The sequence below is a fragment of the Gracilinanus agilis genome, chromosome 3 (genome assembly GCF_016433145.1).
Source record: "Gracilinanus agilis isolate LMUSP501 chromosome 3, AgileGrace, whole genome shotgun sequence".
Classification (NCBI taxonomy): domain Eukaryota; kingdom Metazoa; phylum Chordata; class Mammalia; order Didelphimorphia; family Didelphidae; genus Gracilinanus; species Gracilinanus agilis.
In genome coordinates, this window is record NC_058132.1 from 395261095 (window position 1) to 395282589 (window position 21495).

At 35.5% G+C, this 21495-nt stretch overlaps 1 protein-coding gene across 1 annotated transcript in view; it reads right to left on the reverse strand.

Annotated features, from left to right (window-relative positions):
• CFAP47 (cilia and flagella associated protein 47) overlaps positions 1-21495 on the reverse strand; it is an 859036-nt gene that overhangs the window by 323573 nt on the left and 513968 nt on the right. The window contains exon 50 of the mRNA XM_044669214.1: positions 3290-3394. Coding sequence (XP_044525149.1) covers positions 3290-3394 — 105 coding nt within the window. The remainder of the gene's footprint in view (positions 1-3289; positions 3395-21495) is intronic.

The following is a 21495-nucleotide window of genomic DNA, read 5'->3' on the forward strand; positions in this document are numbered from 1 at the left end:
TATATAACACTTGGCGGTTTGGGGGGATTTTTTATTTGTTTTGTTTTGAGGGAGGAAAGGATATATCAAATTTAATGTGGTAATTCTGATGCTATCTGACAGGTGTATGTTCCTTGTTGAAATTCTATCATCTTCTGCTTGCTTTTTATGCCCATTGATGCTCTCTTCTTTCTTTTCTTCCTTTTTTAAAATTCATGACCTCTACATACCTCTATCTCCCTCTAACCCTTATATAACTTAAAAAAATAAATGCTTTCCCAATAGGAAATAGTATAGTCACACAAAAAACCCCAAGCATTGTTTGCAAATTAGTTTTTTATGGTAAAAGAACTTGAAAAAATCTATCAAAAGATATTTCTTAAAGGAATATGGAAAGAGGTTCATAGCATCACATGATACTAGAATTAGAAGGGGTTTGGGAGAGTATGAAGTTCAGTACTGTTTGATGGATTAATGACTCCTGTAATGTACTCAATTGCTAGCCACTCTCTTTTTACTGGTACTTTTAGAATCAGGAAATGAGCTATGCTAAAAAAATGAATAAATATAATAAAAATATGCTGATTTAGTATATGTTATTATGTAAATATGTACTATTTAAATATATTGATTTTTACATATTATGTGATACATTAATAATATACAATCTATTGATTAATTCCATGAATTTATATATATATATATGTGTGTATGTATACACACATATATAAAGGTCTTTTGGATAGATGTATTAGATATTTCTTCTCCATATTTAACTAAAATCTATGCTCTTTGAAATGTATATACTCTTGGTGTATCTAAGTAGCACAGTGAATAGAGCACCAGTCTTAGAGTCGGGAGGACCTGGGTTGCCTAACCCTTGCCCTTTTTTCTATTTTAGAGTTGTTTCTAAGACAGAAAAGAATATTCTTTGTTTGTTTAAAACTGTTAGGGGGCAGTTAGGTAGAACATTGGATAGAATGCCAGACCTAGAGTCACGAGGACCCTGGGGAAGTCATTACACCTCTATTGCCTAACCCTTGCTTCTCTTATGTCTTAGAATCAATACTAAGGCAAAAGGTAAAGATTTTTAAAAAGAAAAATAAAAAAAATTGTATACTTTCTGATCCTGCTATTACCTCTTTGCAAATAATATGGCAGAGTGGAAAAAGAACTGCTTACAGAGTTATATGGTCAAATCCCACATCAGATGCTTACTTCCTGTGTTACCTTTGGCAAGCACTTTAATTCTTCTGAACCTAGGGGCAGCTGGGTAGCTCAGTGGATTGAGAGTCAGGCCTAGAGATGGGAGGTCCTAGGTTCAAATCCAGCCTCAGACACTTCCCAGCTGTGTGACCCTGAGCAAGTTGCTTTACCCCCATTGCCCACCCTTACCACTCTTCCACTTAGGAGCCAATACACAGAAGTTAAGGGTTAAAAAAAAAATAAAATAATAGAGAAAAAAATTCTCTTGAACCTCAGTTTCCTTATCTATAAAGAAGTAGGATTTGGATATGATGATTTCTGAGATTCTTTTCAGTTCTAGAGTTCTAATGCAAATTTCCTAATCTCTTTGCATGGGATGGTAGACAGCTATAACCCTAAATCTTCTTTTCTCCAGGCTAAATACCCCAAGTATCTTAAACATTTGTTATATTCATATCCTGGGAAATGATGGATGCCACCTTGAGTGACAGGGAAGGCAGTTGGAAGAGACTGCACATTCCCAGATTCTGTGAGCCAGGGGCAAATGTTGATTGGCCTGGCAGCATAAATTCCCCTGACAGCCACTTGAAGGGGTCTTTGGTCTTTTGGTCTTTGGGCCCTGGGTGGTGAAGGGAGGCTGGGAGGTCTATGAAGAAGAGGGTAAGAGAATCTGAATATAGTTCCTGAAGACTGTGAGAGCTAGTGCATCACCAAACACTGATAGTGAAAAGCTGAGAGAATAACATCACCAACACAGCTGCATCAATAGCATTCCCTAATCTCTGGCTTGGCTGTGGCCAGGCTGGGCCAGAAGGGTAGTGGAGAACAAAGCTCCAGCTTTTACTGGAAATCAATAGCCTCCAGTCCTAATTGTCAACTAGTTATAGATATTAGATTGACAGAGTCTCCAATCACCATTCCTTATTCTGTTTATCCTTTCCCTGATTACAATTTATAGATAAAGAGTGTTTAACAGGTACCTTCTTGAGTGATGTTTCTATTAAGACCATTGGGAAGGGAGTCAAAGAAGTCAGATTTCAAACATGATCCAAAGCAAATCAAAGCCCTATAATAATTTATCCAACCTCAGGTTGGACCTGAAAGGGTTACCCATCCACCTAACCATTCAGGTCCTCCCTGGGCAACTGTTAGAGAAAGGGGAAATTATAACAACTATCAAGGGTGATCGGGATTGGTGTTCCTCCATCATCTGCAACTAGGGAGAATACATAGATGCATTCACATCACTGTATACCTATATCTCCCTAGGCCCTTTTTCTTTATAACACATTCCTCACATTACAGTTTCAAGTGCCTTTATCCCTCTAAACCTGTTCTGCTGTTGCCCAGAGTTCCTACTTGCCAGTGTCCCTTCTTCTAAACTTAAATGATAGTTATGTCATATTTTTAATTTACTGTAATCAGGTATTGATGGGAGAGGAGCTATAACAACAATATTAAGCTTAATGTTTCTATTCTGTGAACAAGTCACTGATGAAAGGAAGTAGAAGAGATCATTTCAGTGCCTCAAAAAGATATCTCTTCCAACCTTCCAAATTCTGTAGTAATGAAAACCTCTAGGAAGAGTCATGAAGGAATTTAGCAAAATTAAACAAAACAATTTAATATAAGAATATAAAATCGAAGTATTAAACATTGTTGGCATATGGCGGGAAATCTATAATATCTTTTAAGTTTATTTGCATTGTTTAATAACACCTGTATCTTGTCTTTAAGCAAAAAGATATCAGCCCTTAATATTTTGTCTACCATTAATTGGCATTTCAGGAATAGTAGAAAATGATGCATAATAATTTATTAGATACTTATACTAAAAGCTAACTTTAGTGTGAATTATTATTATGTATTGACTGTTTAATGATGATAACAAAGAAGGAAAAAAAGGAAACCAGACATATAAAAATGAATCTTGAAAAGATAAAAAGAATTCTGTGGGAAACTATTAGAATTTGCATTATTCAGGGAGATGTTAAGTTGCCAGGTAAAAAAATAAACATTCCATTAAATGTGACTAAAAGCTAAACCATATGCAAAGGGATGATAAAATAATCTATAATAATAAGCATATCAGTGTTGGCCTTACCCAGATTTCCCGACGTTTCTAATAACCATTTTTGAAGGGATTGTTCACTATCTATCTCATGTAAGTCAGCCTGTTTTCTATCTTCAGCAACAAATGAAACTGCACCTGAAACAAATAGATACCAGATGTTAGATTAACCAGGACATTAGTTTTATAAGATGTGCTGTCAACCTTATCTATTAATGTTGTTTTAACACAAAACTAAAAAATATGAGACAAAACCTGAATTCCAGGAATCATCAAATCAACTTAAACTGGTGGCAGGATAGAAGACTGTTTGAGGAGGTAAGTTCAAGGAAATAAGTTCAAATTCCTTATTTAGAAAGATAATTCTTCCAGCAACTCACCTGACATAATTACAGGAGAAAAAGGGTTATAAATAAATTGGGATTTAAAAAACTTCCTGGCCACAGATGACAGCTCTTTTTTTTTCTAAAGTGAAATGCCATGGATTGTTTATATTTATCTTTCAAAAAACTTGGAGTTTTTTTTTCATATTTACTTTTTTTTACCTCCAGAGCCCAATATTTGCTGTCATTAATTCTCTTTGTCAATTCTCAAATACATAACTATCTTTATGTAAATCTTGTGACACAAAAATGTAGTGTCAAAAAGCCATAATCTGTGTGTGTGTGTGTGTGTGTGTGTGTGTGTGTGTGTGTGTGTTTAAACAAAAGTACTTTAATCCATCTCCTACTTCTTATGGTTCAACCAGCACTTATGAAGGAGAAAAAATCAAGCTCTTTCTGTAATGAGAACTGATAGCATCCCAAATTCTAAAATAGCAGCTTAAACAAAAGTAAATTTTGTTCTAAGGACTCTATTCCTGTAGCCATATTGTTTAATCAACCTATCTTCTAATAGTCTCTATTTAACTTCTAATTGACTTTGGTAACACTCAGTGTTTCATTGGTTCTAAAGGCACAATTTGAAAGGCTGCTATTAAGACCGATTTAGGAATACAGCTGTATAAGTATTTGCTTAAATTCAAAAGGAGAATTTTAGGAATGGATGCATGAGGGTAAAAAATATATGTCCAAGGAGACTTGCTTGTCTAGGAAGATGTCTGAGAGTAAAGACATCCTACAATAGTAAGTAGGTGAGTTGGGGATACCCTGAATTAAAAGGATTTCTATAAAGTGTTAGTGTTTTTAACTGAGGTAGAAAGTTTCATTTACAAAAGAGAAAAGGATACTGAAATAGGAAATATTAGGAGAAGGGTTAGGAAGAGAGTCTAATGTCTAAATAACATATCTCTATCAATGATTAACTTTTATAATGTCAATAATGCCATTTTGCTAATTATGTTCATCCCTATCCTCTCAAAATCCAAATGATCATGCAATGATGAAGTGGAGAGTTAAACTGCAAAGCAGGGAAATGGCAGGTAGAATCATTTACAGAGGGGGTCATGCGTGCCCTCAGACTAATTTGGTAGCCATGGCCTGGCATCAACCCTCCTATGCTGGCAACTGACCTTTGGCGAAACTATTGATTAGGATAAAAATCCATCAGTGTGACTCAACTATTCCTAAGTGAGATGTACATCATTTGATTTAGGGTTTAGTCTTGTCTTGCTTACAAACTACTGGGATGATTAATGACATAAAGGACAACAGAGTTAGGGGTGCCCATTTGTCTTCTGGTAACACAAGAATACATAGTACAATAGAACGAATTAAAAATGCTTCATCATGAGGCAGCTGGGTGGCTCAGTGATTGGAGAGTCAGGCCTAAAGATGGGAGGTCCTGGATTCAAATCTGACCTCAGACACTTTCTAGCTTTGTGACAGTGGGAAAGTCACTTAATCCTGTTTGCCTAGTTCCTGCCCTTCTGTCTTGGAGTGGTTACTAAGACGGAAAGTAAGGGTTTAAAAAAAATAAAGTTGAATAGTGGGGCAGTGAGGTAGCACCTTGGATAGAGTGCCAGGATTAGTGTCAGAAACAGCTGTGTTGATCCTGGGCAAGTCACTTAACCCCAATTGCCTAGCCCTTATTGCTTTTATGCCTTAGAACCAATACAGAGTATTAATTCTAAGATGGAAGGTAAGGATTATTTTTTTTAATTCATTACAGATATCACTGACTATTATGGTGGGTAAGAAAGTTCATAACATGTACTATAACATGTACTAAAGTTATGAAAACTTCTCTACTAAGAAAATGTCATAACAACACTGGGCATATCTATTATCAGCTAGAAGCAAAGGCTTTATATTATTTTTGTTAATGAAGTCTCAGCTCCAAGACAAACAAAAATGTGCTGCAGATCAGTGAAGGTCAGACTTAAGAAGCAAATTCTACCTTGAACCCAGGTTAAATGAAATAGAAACTAAAATTAGGGATTTACTAAAAACTAAGAGGGGACTTGAGAAAACTGAGGTCATTAAAAATATTTACTTAATACAATAAATGACAAAAAATGGATGAAAAGAAATTGATTTCAGAAAATAGAAAAGAATATGGGTATTATTAGATAATAATTATTGAAAAAGCTATCCCAAAGCATTGATACTTTTGTTTCCTTATTTAATTATTGCATAAATATTCTGACTCAGTTCCATATTAATTATTTTAAGACTGAATTTCCTATCTCTTCAAGGCTGGAAGTGCAACATCTACTGATGGACTGAATGGCATGGAAGCTGTGATCTATTTTGTCTCTGACCTGGGCTAGTTTGACCCTCCCTTCCCCTTGTGGGCCCCCATTTTTATAATTCATTACATTGGTGCCAAGCAGAGCAGGCAACCAATCAGAACAACTCAGAAGTGGAGAAGTCAAGAGATCCAGTAACCTCACCTCCCAGTAACAGGTATTTACAATCTGCTCTATCATGCCCAGCTAATTTCTTTTTTTTTTTTTAATCTTACCTTCCATCTCAGAATCAATACATTTTATTGGTTCTAAGGCAAAGTATCTAGGAAGTATCTGAAGCCAGGATTGAACTCAGGACCTCCAATCTCTGGGCCTGACTCTCAATCCACTGAGTTATCTAGTTGTCCTCAGTTTATATATTTCTAAGATATCTATATCTCTAGGTATATTAGATTTAATAATAGTAAGAATAGTAAAGGATTTGTTAAACAATGCTGAAAACTATTCTCTGTAACATGTCATGAACACTTGATAACAATATAAGAACAAATGAATCATGAGAATTTCTTCATAAGAATGAAAGCATTTATGATAGTAAACCAAAAATACATCATTTAAACCATACATTATAGCAAAATAATCCTTAAGAAGCTTGAAATTGTTGTTCAATGAATACATTGCAAAAAATTGTAGAAATTAGGCAATATCTCACACACACACACACCACACACACACACACACACACACCACACACACACACACACACACACACACACGCAAAAATTCATTACATTGGCTTGGCACCAATGTAATGAATTATAAGAATGGGGGCCCACAAGGGGAAGGGAGGGTCAAACTAGCCCAGGTCAGAGACAAAAATAGATCACAGCTTCCATGCCATTCAGTCCATCAGTAGATGTTGCACTTGCAGCCTTGAAGAGATAGGAAGTTCAGTCTTAAAATAAACAAAAAGGTAAGTTATTACCTACCAAATTGTTAGGAAGATATAATCAACCAGCCAAACTATACATGAAATTTTGTTACTGTTCATAAAATAATAGATGACAATTCTTAAACTACAAATACAAACTCTAAAATGTTCTCAAAAATTCAAGGAATAAACTGTACTCAAACTGTATCATCAAAGACAAAAAAACAAAAACAAAAACAAAAACAAAAAAACAGATAGGTCATTGGCCCATAAAGATTCATGATAAATCTGTGTGGTATTTTTAAACCTTGCCTTATGTCTTCTAATCAACTGTAAGTATCAGTTCTGAGGCATTAGAATGGTAAGGGCTAGCCAGTTTGGGTTAAGTGACTTGACTAGGGTCACTAAGCAAGGTAATGTCTAAGGTATGAAGATGGGATTAACTCTCTCCTTGCCCACTTTTATATATAATCACCAGAAGCATATACACCCCATTTATCCTTAAGTATGGGGAGATCTGTGACCCACTTGTGCGATGGTAGGTGATGAATCAGAATCACCTGACCACCCCATGGACAGTCCTAAGCAAAGCTTTAGCTGTAATTAGTCCACATAAAAGTGGAAGGAAGGCACAGGAAGTGACAAAAGGAATAGTCTTAAAAAGTGGCAAGAACTTCCTGTGACCAGGTTTTTTGCCTTCAATTTGAACTTGAAGGAGCTCCAGCTTGGAACCTCAGACTACCCTTGGATTTCTCCCTTAGAACTACCACGTGGGTGAGTGAAAAAGACTGACTCCTTTTCCTAGCTTTTCTGAGAGGTACCAGCCTCCAAATAGGTCCCTCATCTTGGAGGAGGACTCATGGCTAAAACCCTTGTGTAATTTACCTCTGGGCCCCTTTCTTGGGGCGTCTGAAGCTCTGCCTGGTTCAGACTGGGCATGGGTAATCATCTTCTCTCTGATTTCCTTATGTTCACTCTTTCCCTCTCTTTTATAAATAAATTGCTAAAAAGTCATTCTGACTTGAGTAATAATTATAGCGACCACATTCTTCATAATTTAGTCCAATCCTTTAATATTTACCCCTTACAAAGGTCATATTTGAACCCAGGACCTTCTGTCTCTAAGATTGGCACTCTATCCACTGAGCCACCTAGCTGCCCCTGAATAATATTTTAAATAGATGCCAACATACCAAACACCAATAACCTCCAACCTCTGTGGAATTTAAAATTCTCCAAATTAAGAGATCTAATAGAAGAAATCCAAACAATGTAGGAACAGAATGAAGCAAATGTTATTCTTGTCATCTTTTATGCCAGTAGAGATGAACTAAAGATGTTTTCAATGAACTTACAGAGTTCAACTTTACATTCCAATATTTTTTTCAACTAAAAAAGCAGTCATTTTTTCACCTTCACACTATTCCACCTAACATTAAAAATAAAAGAACAAAAGTAGAATAGTGACTTTTTCCAGTACTACCTCTATGTGAACTATAATGAATATGAGATGAGATGAATGAGAGCTATACTAAGAACAACAACAATAGGTAATAGGTGACATTTATAGTGTCTTTTAAAGCTTGCAAAGTGATGCACATACATTGTCTCATTTAGCCTTCTAAACAACAGCCCTACTGAGTTCACAATATACCAGGAGAAATTCCCTTCCCCTCCTTAATCCTGGAGAAAATGTTGCTAATTTGACTATACTATATAAGATTCTGCTATTGTATGTAATAGAACCTTATGATAACAAATGATTATTCTTCAAAACAGAATGCTAATTCTTGAATTTCCTAATTCTTCATCCTTGCCATTGATATTAGCTTGTATTCAGCTAAAATTCATGTTGTGCTTTACTTATTGTATTATTATTTTAAAAAGAGCATTGGAATTCATGGCAGAAGACATTATCACTTGAATAGAATGTGCTATTTAATCTTTCTAGGATATACTTTCTGCATTTATTTAAAAAAAGATTAATATTACTTGGCCTGACTGCCATTCAATGATATTATAAGGATCAAATGAGATTATATATTTAAAGGCATTTAGAAAATTATGAGGAATTATAAAATTATAATAGAAGCTTGGGTATTAGCTTTTACTCTACCTTTTAAGTAAATTTTCCTTTTTAGGAGATAACTTGCCTATTAAATGATTAAGAGAAATCAGGGTACTAGAATCCTTAAAACTGAGGGAATAAGTTCAATGAGAGTTGGAATCAATGCCAGAGAAGAGATATTCCTCTAATCCTGGTAGCAGGGACAAGAGAAACTCTGTTATAAGAAGATATAGATCACTAGACAGAATTACATAATATCAGGAAATACCTGAAAGTTTAACCTAGGAGAGAATAATTGCCTAAAAACTACAAACAGAGACTTGAAGGGAAAAAAGTAGATTTTCCATAAACTACATTAAAATATAGAAAAAATAAAGGAAGAAACAAAAACATTAAAGCTCTGGAGGAAAAAATTGAAAGAAAACTAGTTTAAAACAAAAAAGAGTTGATGAATTCCCGGTCAAACACAGCTCAATGACACCATGAAACAACAAGAAACATCAGAACAAAGTTGACATAAAAATAAAAGAAAGTTAACTATCTATCTTTTGAACATGGAGGAAAGGAAGGTTAAATACATATATCTATCTATATGCCCTGGCAAACAAAAGTGTTCAGTGTGAAAATATATCTATCTCAACAAGGAGACATCAAAGGATGGGACGAGGAGAGACTAAAGAGGGGAGGAAAATGGAAGGGAGAGAATAGTTACAAGCAAAATCAAATGAAAAGCAAAAAAATTAATTTCCTGGTCAAGAAAGGGGTGGAGGGAGAATTGAGGGAGGGGGAAGAGAATTAAAAATGAAAAAGTTGCATCATTATTATATGATTGCAATATTATTATAATATGAAATATTATTACATCATAAGAATTAGCAAGATATATTATTTCAGAAAAATATCTTAAATTATATACTAATACAGCTTGAAGTGAGTAGAAACAAGAGAATAATTCACATAATTAGAATGACATCATAAAACAATAGCAATAGCAACAACAGTAATAACAAATTTTGACAGTTTTAAGAACTCTTGTCAAAACTGATATATTAGATCTTCAGTGGACCAGTGATGAAGCAGTTTACCCAACTCTTGATAGAAAAGTGATTGGTGTATAAATAGAATAGATTAGGGGTAAATGAACTTAGGAAACTAGTGTTTTATAAACCCAAAGATCCTACCTTTGGGGATAAGAACTCACTATTTGACAAAAAATTGCTGGGAAAATTGGAGAATAGTATGGCAGAAATTAGGTACAAACCAATATCTCATACCCTAAACCAAGATAAAGCCAATATGGATATATGATTTAGACATAAAGGATGATGCCAAAGTAAATTAGGGGAACATAGAATAGTTTAACTATCACATCTATGGAGAAGGGAAGAACTCATGACCAAACAAGAAACGGAGAAGATTAAAAGATATAAAATGAATTATTTGAACTACATTAATTTTTTAAAGTTTTGTACAAATAAAACAAATGCAACCAAGATTAGAAGGGAAACAGCAAACTAGGGGTATTTTTCATAACAAATTTCTCTGATAAAGGCCTCATTTCTCAAATATACAGAGAACTAAATCAAACCAAAATTGACAGATGGGCAGAATATATGAATAAACTGTTTTGAGATGAAAAAATTTAAGCCATCAATAATCATATGAAAAAATATTCTAAATCACCCTTAATTTGAGAAATACAAATTAAAATAACTCAGAGGTACCATTCATACCTCTCAGATTGGCCAATATGACATTAAAGGAAAGTAATAAATATTGGAGGGGATATAGCAAAATTGGAACACTAATGCATTGCTGCTGGAGTTGTGAACTGATCCAACTATTATGGAGGACAATTTGTAACTATCCTTAAGGATGTATAAAACAATGCATAGCCTTTGACCAAGTAATACCACTAAACTTTTGTATTCTAAAGAAGTAAAAAAAAAAGAGAAAAGGACCTTCTTGTTCAAAAATATGTATATCTACTATTTTTTGTGGTGTCAAAATATTGGAAATGAAAGGGCTTTCCCTCAGTTATTCACCTCAATGGGTGAATAAATTGTGGTATATGATAGTAATGGAATACTATTGTGTGATAAGGAATGATGAACAGGACGATTTCAGAAAGAGCTGGAAAGATCTACATGAACTGATGCAGAGTGAAATAAGCAGAACTAGAACTAGAAGAGCACTGTACACAGTAAAAGCAATATTGTGCAATGGTTAAATAAGATAGACTTAGCCACTCTCAGCAATACAATGATCCAGGACAGATCTGAAGGATTTATGACAAAGAACACTGCCTACTTCCAGAGAAAGAACTTTTGGAGTCAGAATGCAGATCAAAGTGTGTGATTCTTCACTGTAGTTTATTTGGTTTTTATTATGGGGTTTTTGTTTCATACGAATAGTCTCTTACACCAATGAACAACATGGAAATAGGGTTTGCATGAAAATACAAGTATATTCCAGATCAAATCGATTACCATCTCCAGGGTGGGAGAGAGAAGGGATGGAAGGAGAAGGAGACAATTTGGATACTATAACTTCAGAAAACATGTAGAAATTTGTTATTATATATAATTGTTAAAACAATCTTTAAAAAAAGAGATAGACAACTTGCAGAAGGAGACAATTTTTGACCACTGATTATTTCAACTTTATTAAAAGAGGTTTTTTCTCTTTTTTTAAAACAAAGAGTAAGGGATTGAAAGTACAAAATGTAAAGCATATAGCTATAGCTACATCATACACACACACACACACACACACACACACACACACATATATATGTGTGTGTCAAATAGTATAGAAATGTAGATAGTGTTGTGAGGAAGTTTACTTAATTATTATTTAGAAGACCTATAGAAGAGCCAGGACTAGAGAATTCTAAATGGAATGGGGAAGCAGGAAGTGTGGTTCTCTCTCTGAGACAGACTCCATGGTGGTTGGGACAACTTGTAACTGACCCTGGGAGACCTCAGAGGAAGTGAAGTTTGTACCCTGATTCCCTGGGATCCTGAAGGAAGACTGACATCTATTTGTGGGAGATTTTTGGTAGAGACTATTAATCCCAACCTGAGTTGTAGGTTAACTTAGGCTGAGTTAGCTCTCAGAATCTACCCACCTGAAAGATTACAGCTAGTGGTCCTGGAGGAGCTGCAACATCACTGGAGTGTGTCAGGACTCTGCTGTGAGGATACCCACTTCAGTCCTGTTATTCTTTGGGCCCTGCCTTGTTTAGGTCTCAGTTTAGTGTAGATAAGTCCCTCCCCTGATTCTGTGGTTTGCCCATAGCCTGGAAGTGTAGAAACCCCTATTACCATCCTTTAGACCATAGTTCCCTTAATTAAATTTGTTACAAGCTCTTGTCATTTGCTTGCTAGTTTCCACAAGCCCCTTGTCTAGATGGTGCAGGGTGACAGTTAGGCATAACTATCACTTCTGTCAACAGACATTTTCCTTAACAGATAAACCTAGTTTCCCTAACTTTTTAAGTTCCCATCTTCTGTCATTCCTGTCTCCTACACACCCTTCTGAACCCACATATAATATTTAAGTTATCTCCCCTGGTTTTCCCCATAAGAAGAGAGATTCATTTAAAAAAAACTTTTTTAAGTGCAAGAAAAGGACAGAAGGAGATTGAGAAGGAAGTACAAGTATGTTAGACAGTTTTGAAAGTGTTATGTCAAATTTATTATTTTCTGTTTAAGAAACCAAGCAATTTGGAACTGAGATTTGTGGTTTCATATAAAATCCTTTTTTGTGTTCTGTGAATGTGGAAATGATAAATTTTTATATTTGTGTTCAGAATTTTAAAAATAACATTTAAAAATAGACTTTCTACATTGCTATAATGCAGTGATGTCATTCCCCTTACCCCCAACCAAGTTTCTACTCTGACAGTACATGAAAAAATTGACTAAACTTGGGCAAGACACTTAACCCCAGTTGGCTAGTCCTTTCCATTCTTTTGTCTTAGAATTGATACTAAGACAGAAGGTAAGGGATTAAAAATAGAAATTAATGCAATAGGTAGTGAAGTATGTCATAAATAAGCACTCAATAAATGATCATTCAATGAAAGACTAAAAAATATTAGAAAAAGTAAAACTAGAACTTTAAAGTCCATAAGTGCTTTTCTTTTCTTTTTTTAAACCCTTACCTTCCATCTTAGAATAATCAATACTTGGTATTGGTTCTAAGGCAGAAGATTGGTAAGGATTAGGCCAGTGATGGCAAACCTATGATGCAAATATCAGAACTGACACACATAGCCATTTTTGATGACACGTGGCCACATACCGAAGATGAAGCATTTGCTATAGTGTAGTGTAGACACTCTGTGCATTATAGATGACAGTTTTACCTATATTAATTTACCTATTTTGGTTTATTAAATACAGTTATATATTACAATTATACATTTTTGTTAAACTATAAGTGTCATGAAAATTGTTTTTATTTTTCTTGAAGTGACACACCACCTGATTTATGCTCAGTTTTTTGGTGAATTTTGACACACCAAACTCAAAAGGTTGCCCATCACTGGGATAGGCAATGGGGATTAAGTGACTTTCCCAGGGTCACACAGCTAGGAAGTGCCTGTGGTCAGATTTGAACATAGGACTTCCCATTTCTAGTCTTGGCTCTCAATCCACTGAGCCACCCAGCTGTGCCCATGTTAAGTGCTTTTCAAATGTTATTTCTTTAGGTACTTTACAAGAACCTAATGAATTAAGTGCTATCATTATATTTTTTGTTTGTAGTCCTCTTTCAATCCCATGCTTGTTATGAGGGGTGAAGGATCACTAGGGGTCTTGAGCCAGTACCAACCCAGCAGGAGGTTGGAGTTGGTTGTTGAGAAAGAAATGAGAAAACTCAGCTGGGAATGAAACTAGCTTTAAGTTCAAATCCAAACTCAAAGACTGAGTGCCCAGTGAACCTCACTGATAACTGCTAGGGTCCTTTAAGATGTCAGGCAGCCGGCCCCTCCCTGCTGAGGAAACTGCCTCCTATTAGATAATGGCAGACCATCAAGAATTGGATAAAAAGCTTCCTGCCCACAGGAATGGAAGTTTAGTTCAACCTTAATAGTTCAGAATTCTCTCCTTGTTGCTTGTCCTCCTCAGCCTTAGGTGGTAAGGAAATAACTACAGGATTACCTGGTTAAAGGCTAAGGGATTTATTGACAACTGGGGAAGGAACAAAACATAGGTAAGAGGGTTTGGTTTTTGCTAAACTGTTGGCATGGTTTGGCTGGCTAAAGCTGGCAAAGGTCCTAAGAAGGACTTGTCTGGCCAAGGGCTAACAGCCCTCGGTCAAAGCTAAGTGGTCTCTGGTCAAGAAATTGATCAGATCTACTGGCTAATTTTAGTTGATGTTGAAAATAGATATTGTTAAGCTGCTATGAAGATTGGTCCTAAAATCCAAGCTATCCTAATTTCCTACCCACGTTCTCCTCCCCCAACCTGGGGTCCCAGGGTAAAAGGGGAAATTGAGTGATCAGGATGAAGTCAGGGGAAAACAAAACCCAGGCTTGGGTTTCCAGTGACTTTTATACTCTCCGTTCAACTACCAGTTGGCACCTGGAACATGGCACATGCCATCGTCAACATTCCATCCAGGGCAATTGACAGGATTGCCTAAGCCAAACATGGCAATGCTAAACCTGCATTACAATAAATATTTTTGTAATGACTTTTGTTTAGCTTTAAGGGTTTTTTAAATTGATTTACTCATGCTACTTTTCAATATGAGAAAATCACAGCAGAAATCATCTGCCATCTTTCTTTCTTTCTAAAATAAACAAAGCCAGGTAGAACAAAAACAGAGAAAGAAAACTATAGACCAATCGCCTTAATGGACATAGATGCAAAAATCTTAATCAGAATACTAGCAAAAAGACTCCAGCAAGTGATCACAAGGGTTATTCATTATGATCAGGTGGGATTTATACCAGGAATGCAAGGATGGTTAATATTTGGAAAACCATTCACATAACTGACCACATCAACAAGTAAAACAACACAAATAACATGATTATCTCAATAGATGCTGAAAAAGCCTTTGACAAAATATAGCACCCATTCCTACTGAAAACACTAAAAAGTATAGGAATAGAAGGACCTTTTCTAAAAATAATAAACAGTATATATCTAAAACCATCAACAAGCATCATATGAAATAAATGGGGATAAATTAGAAGCCTTCCCAATAAGATCAGCCATGAAACAAGGATGCCCATTATCACCTCTATTATTTAACATTGTACTAGAAACACTAGTTTTTAGTGTTAGAGAATTCTCGCAATTAGAGAAGAAAAAGAAAATGAAGGTATTAAAATAGGCAGTGAGGGTACCAAGCTATCAGTTTTTGCAGATATGATGATTGTAATGAATAAAGGGATTGTAGCTAGTAATAATGATAACAAGAGGAGGACCTAGCAATAGAGAAGATGGTATGGGTCAGTACCAGGGGAAGTCTTGAAAGAGAATATGAGTGAAACAAAGACTCACAGGCTACCAGAAAGTTAGGTGAAACTCTTCTTTGCTAGGCACAAAGCTCCTTTAAGGTGAATGTTCTACAGCCCCTGTCCTGATGAGGAAATGACTTCCTATTGGTGTTTCTAGAAGTGAGACAGGAAGGGAGATGTGACATTTCCTGTCCTCAGTAATGGAGTTTATCTCTGCTGTAGCACTTAGAATGTTCAAGCAGCTATCCCTATTAGGCTTTAGATAAAGATAAGCAAACAACTAGTACTTGGATTAAAGCTAAGGGTATATTGAATAAGCAAGTTTAGGTAAAGGGAATTGGTGAGAGGTTTAAGTAAAACTATGAACTAGCTAACAGCTACCTTCTTAAATCTAAGTTTAAGATATTGAAGGACTTCTTGATATGGTCTTCAGCTGACCCAAGGGACCAGCCCTGGGTCAGAAAATAAAGTGGTCTCTTTTTTTGGAAATAAACCAATCTTTGGTAAAGGAAGAGTTGGTGAATCAGATGATGTTCCTATTTGGCTTGCAGTAATACTTTGATCCTACCTAGCCTAAAAACTTATCCTATGTTTCCACTACCCCCTCCCAGGACACAGACCCAAAAGGTAAAAGGACAAATGAGAAGTGAAGTAGCCAGGGGTTTGCAAGCTCTTATATAGTCTGGCTCCAACTGCCAGATGCCACCTGCCCCCTGGCTCATGCCAGGTTCTGTATTCTAACTAGGGCAAACTGCCAGCTTGCCCTATGGAATTATGGCAGTATGATTTTCTATATTACATTATCTACTTAAAAATCCTAGAGAATCAACTAAAAAGTTAGTGTAAATGATCAAAAATTTTAGCAAAGTTGCAGGATACAAAATAATCCCACATAAATCATCAGCATTTCTATATATATCCAACACATCGCACAGGAAGAGTTAGAAAGAGAAATTCCATTTAAAATCATCCTAGACAATATAAAATATTCAAGAATCTATCTGCCAAGACAAACACAGGAATTATATGGACACAACTATGAAATGCCTTCCATGCAATTAAAACGAGATCTAAAAAAATGGAAAAACATTGATTGCTCATGGTCAGGACAAGCTAACATAATAAAAATGACCATCCTACCCAAATTAATTTACTTATTTAGTGCCATACCCATCAAACTACCAAAAAACCTTTTTTTACTGAATTAGAAAAAACTATAACAAAGTTCATTTGGAAGAACAAAAGACCAAGAATATCAAGGAAAATAATGAAAAGAAATATGAAGGAAGGTGGCCTACCAGTACCAGATCTTAAACTTACTATAAAGCAGTAGTCATCAAAATAGTATGGTACTGGTAAAGAGACAGAAGGTAGGATCAGTAGAATAGACTTGAGGTAAGTGCCTTCAGCAAGACAGTCTATGATAAATCCAAAGAACCCAGTTTTGGGGACAAAAACCCACTATTTGACAAAAACTGCTGGGAAAATTGGAAAAAACTATGGGAGAGATTGGGTCTAGATCAACATCTCACACCCTATAGCAAGATAAATTCAGAATGGGTGGATGACTTGAATATAAAGAAGGAAACTATAAGTAAATTAGGAGACCACAGAATAGTATACTTGTCAATCTATGGGAAAGGAAAGATTTTAAAACCAGGCAAGAGTTAGAAAAAAATTACAAAATGTAAAATAAATAATTTTTATTACATTAAATTAAAAAGTGTTTGTACAAACAAAACCAATACTACCAAAATTAGAAGGGAAGCAACAAATTGGGGAAAAAATCTTTATAACAAAAAAGTAGGAAAAAGTTCTAATTACTCAACTATATAAGGAGCTAAGTCAATTGAAGAAAAAAAAATCAAGACATTGCCCAATTGATAAATGGGCAACTTTCAGATAAATAAATCAAAACTATCAGCAAACACATGAAAAAGTTTTCCAAATCTCTAATAGTTAGAGAAATGCAAATCAAAAAAACTCTGACATACTACCTCACACCTAGCAGATTAGCTAGTATGACAACAAAGGAAAGTGGTGAATGTTGGAGGGGATGTGGCAAAATTGGGACATTAATGCATTGCTGCTGGAGCTCTGAATGGATCCAACCATTCTGGATGGTGATTTGGAACTATGCCCAAAGGGCTTTAAAAGGCTAATTGCCTTTTGTTCCAGCCATAGCACTACTTATTTTATACCTCAAATAGATAATAAGGAAAAAGATTTGTGCAAAAATATTTATAGCCATATACTCTTTGTGGTGGCAAAAAATTGGAAAATGAGAGAATGTCCTTTGATTAGGGAAAGGCTAAACAAATTTTGGTATCTATTGGTGATGGAATATTATTGTGCCAAAAGGAATAATGAACTAGAGGAATTCCATGTGAACTGGAATGACCTCCAGGAATTAATGTAGAGGGAAAGGAGCAGATCCAGGAGAACATTGTACACAGAGACTGATACTCTGTGGTACAATCGAACATAACGGATTTCTCTAGTAGCAGTAATGCAAGGATCCAGAGCAAGGCTGAGGGACTTATGAGAAAGAAAACTAGCCACATTCAGAGGAAGAACTGTTGGAATAGAAACACAGAAGGAAAACAAGTGCTTGAACACATGGGCTGATGGGGATATAATTGGGTATGTAGACACTAAATGATAACTCTAGTCCAACTATCAATAATATGGAATTAGGTCTTAATCAATGATACATGTAAGACCAGTGGAATTGTGCTTCAGCCATGCAGGTGTGGGGTGGTTTGGGGGAAAGGGAGAGAACATGAAACATGTAATTGTGGGAAAATATGAAAAATTAATATTAAAATTTTAAAAAAATAAAATGAAGAGTTCAGGATTGAGTTATTTCAATCATTGGATGTCCTAGATTTTTCTTAATTTTTTTCTTACTTTGTAAAAACAAATTCATATCTTTGTTCTGACAAACCTAATCAAAAAACAAATTAAAAAGTTCAAAACCTATTCTTTCTTGAAAAGCTATCATGTGGAAGAAGGTTTAGACTTGTTCCATTTACCCTGGAGCAAAACTAGGGGCAATGAGTAGAATTTGGGAAAGAGGTAAATATTAACTTCCTCTCTGAAAAAAAAAATGTCATGGTGATTGGAGGCAAACAATAGACTGCCTTGAGATGAAAGAACTCTCTAATCTTTCCATTGGAGGTCTTCAAGTGAGGACTGCTTCTTGTTATATTGCTGTATATCAGGGGTCGGCAACTTATGGCTCTCGAGCCATATCTGGCTCTTTTGAGGGCCAGATATGGCTCTTTCTGCAGGAGCCATAAAGTCAATTTTTTTCAGGCACTGTTACAGGAGCGTGCACTGTGAGCATTGTACAGCTCTCATGAAATTACATTTTAAAAAATGTGGCATTTATGGCTCTCACGGCCAAAAAGGTTGCCGACCTCTGCTGTATATACTAGGTTAAGACTTCCTTTTAGAACACTATGCACATTTAGAGGAAGAACTCTGGGAGTAGAAACACAGAAGAAAAATAACTGCTTGAACACATGGGTCGATGGGGATATGATTGAGGCTGTAGATTCTAAATGATCACCCTAGCGCAAATATCAATATTATGGAAATAGGTCTTGATCAATGACACATGTAAAATCCAGTGGAATTGCAAGTCAGCTACGGGAGCGGGGTCATAGGAGGGGGAGGTGGGAAGAATATGAATCATATAACCATGAGCAAATATTCTTAACTAAGCAATTAATTAATTAATTAAAAATACTTTCTTTCAGGTAAGGGTTGGACTAAGAAAGACTACTGTATCAATGGTCCAAAATTCTTTTTCTTCACCCTTCATCCTTACACTACTAATGTCCTTCCTAATGAAATGTACTGTGATTCTGTCCACCATTATCATCCTATTTTCCTCCCTCCCTATTAAAGATCATTGTTCAGAGATCCAATGACATCCAATTGTGATGTGTTCACTCACACAACAGGATTTGGGTAAGACAGAGTAGCACAAAATCCTCAGTCTTACTTTCTTTTCCAGACTCATCAATGTCTAGTGGAGAAACAAAGGTCAAAATAACTGGCAATGGTTCAGGATGCAGTGGATGGCCTTCTCATCTCTGATGTCTGATCAAGCTCTAAGTGCACCATAGCACCATTTTTATGGTAGCTGGTACAAATTTTTCTCACTTGGCCATTCTGCTTCGCAGAAGTCTTCACATGCTTGAGGAAGACAACCCCCTAACTTACTTAGATGTCTAAGGCCTGTTGGTTAGCCCCAACCTTGCTGAGCCCATTTGCCAAGATAGTTTTACTAAAGTATGGTCACTGCTTATGATATAGCTTCTTGGAGTCAAAGGTGAGAGTTGGGTGAAAGATGGAAATTGAACTTGGATGATCAGTACTGGAAAGGGGGTGGTAACCCTCAAACTAGAGGTGCTAGTTTTCTTTTAAAACCTTATAAGCATAGATACTGAAAAATCAAAAAGTTACTGGAAACAATTTTCTATGATATGCCATTTTTTCTGACATTTCAGGCTGCTTGTAAAACTTTGATAACTAATGTCACCTTCAAATTAGCAATCTAAATTCTTGTTAATTTTATTCTTTTCTTCTTTGTCATTGGGAACAATTATGTGGGATAAATTCAAAAGCTTTCCTCAAATGAAAACTGGGTAGACTCTACTACTTCCCTTCTATGTATGTAACTAATCAAAATATTGTAAAAGGAAATGTAATTCATCTGGTGCCTTTTGCTCTTTAGAAAGTCACATTCATTGTTTCTTATTACATAGGTGCTTATAACTTTTTTCAAAGCTATTTCTAAGCAAAGGAATGGAATGAGGAGAAATTTTCATTGACCATAATCTTCCCTTTTCACTGTGTTAGGATCCTCCTCTGGTTATTATTGTCCCATCTCCTTTCCTGTCAATCAAGTTAAATACAATTTTTTTTTAATTACCAATGCTTCTTGTCTCAGTACAATTAAGCAAAATATCCTATTTGGTGACCACATTTCAAAATCTATACCATACTGTGATCTAGTAGTACCCCATTTCTCTGCCACAAGCATCACAGAATTATAGATCTATAATTTGAAGAAAAGCCTACAAGATTACCTTGTCTATACTCAATTTACTGATAAGGAAACACACATAAGAAGGAAGATTGATTTCTCTAAGTGAGTTCAGATAGTAAGGCCTGGAAGTAGTCTTCGACTTTTTGTTTCTAAATAGGAGCTTATTAAAGTTTTTCTTTACTTTTTTCTCAAAAATTTCCTAGTATAAATATTATTTTTTCTTTAAAAAATTTGATCTAATTCACTGGAAAATCCAAGAGGAACAATTCATACTCTTAGTTATTTCTTCTTTAGTCATTTTGTGTCTTTCATGGAGTCAATGCTTCTAAAGTACTAGATTCGAATTCCCTTTTTTATTTCAGGTCCCTTTTAAAATAATTTTGATTGCAATTGCCTTTATGGGTATTTACTGTCTTGCTCCTTTTTTTCTGTTGTTTCTTACCCTTAAAAATATCAAGGGAGCATTCAACAAAACTGAAGAATTCCAAGTTTTTGCACAAAAGAGACCGGGACTAATTGGAAAGTTTGACACTCAACCACAGATATCAAGAGAAAGATGATGAAAAGGTAAATAAGAAACAGAGGGAAAAGAAAGAAAACTCATAGTCTTTTAAGCTTGACTCTTTAAGGGCATAAATAAGATCTAAGTATCTGTATTACTAGGTGGAGAAATGCTATGTATAATTCTCTGTAGTGAACTCTATACACTATTATAATATTCACTATTATAGCAACCAGAAGAATAATTCATAGGGAGAGGACAGGATACTAAATGGTCTAAGATGACATGGGGGGTGGGAAAGAGGGGAGGAAGAGTAGGGGACACCAAGAAAAATCCGAGTATATAAGAAAAATAAGATATTCTATTACACACAAAGAGGGCATGGGAAGGGGAGGGGATAAATACTACCATAAGAAGGAGAGGAAGAGAGCATTAAGAGGTAATAATCAAACCTTACTCTCAGTATAATCAACCCGGAGAAGGAAGAGTAGCTTTATTATCCATCTGGATAAAAAACTCCATCTAACCCTACTGAGAAAGTCAGAAGGGATAAACCAAAGGGAGCAGGG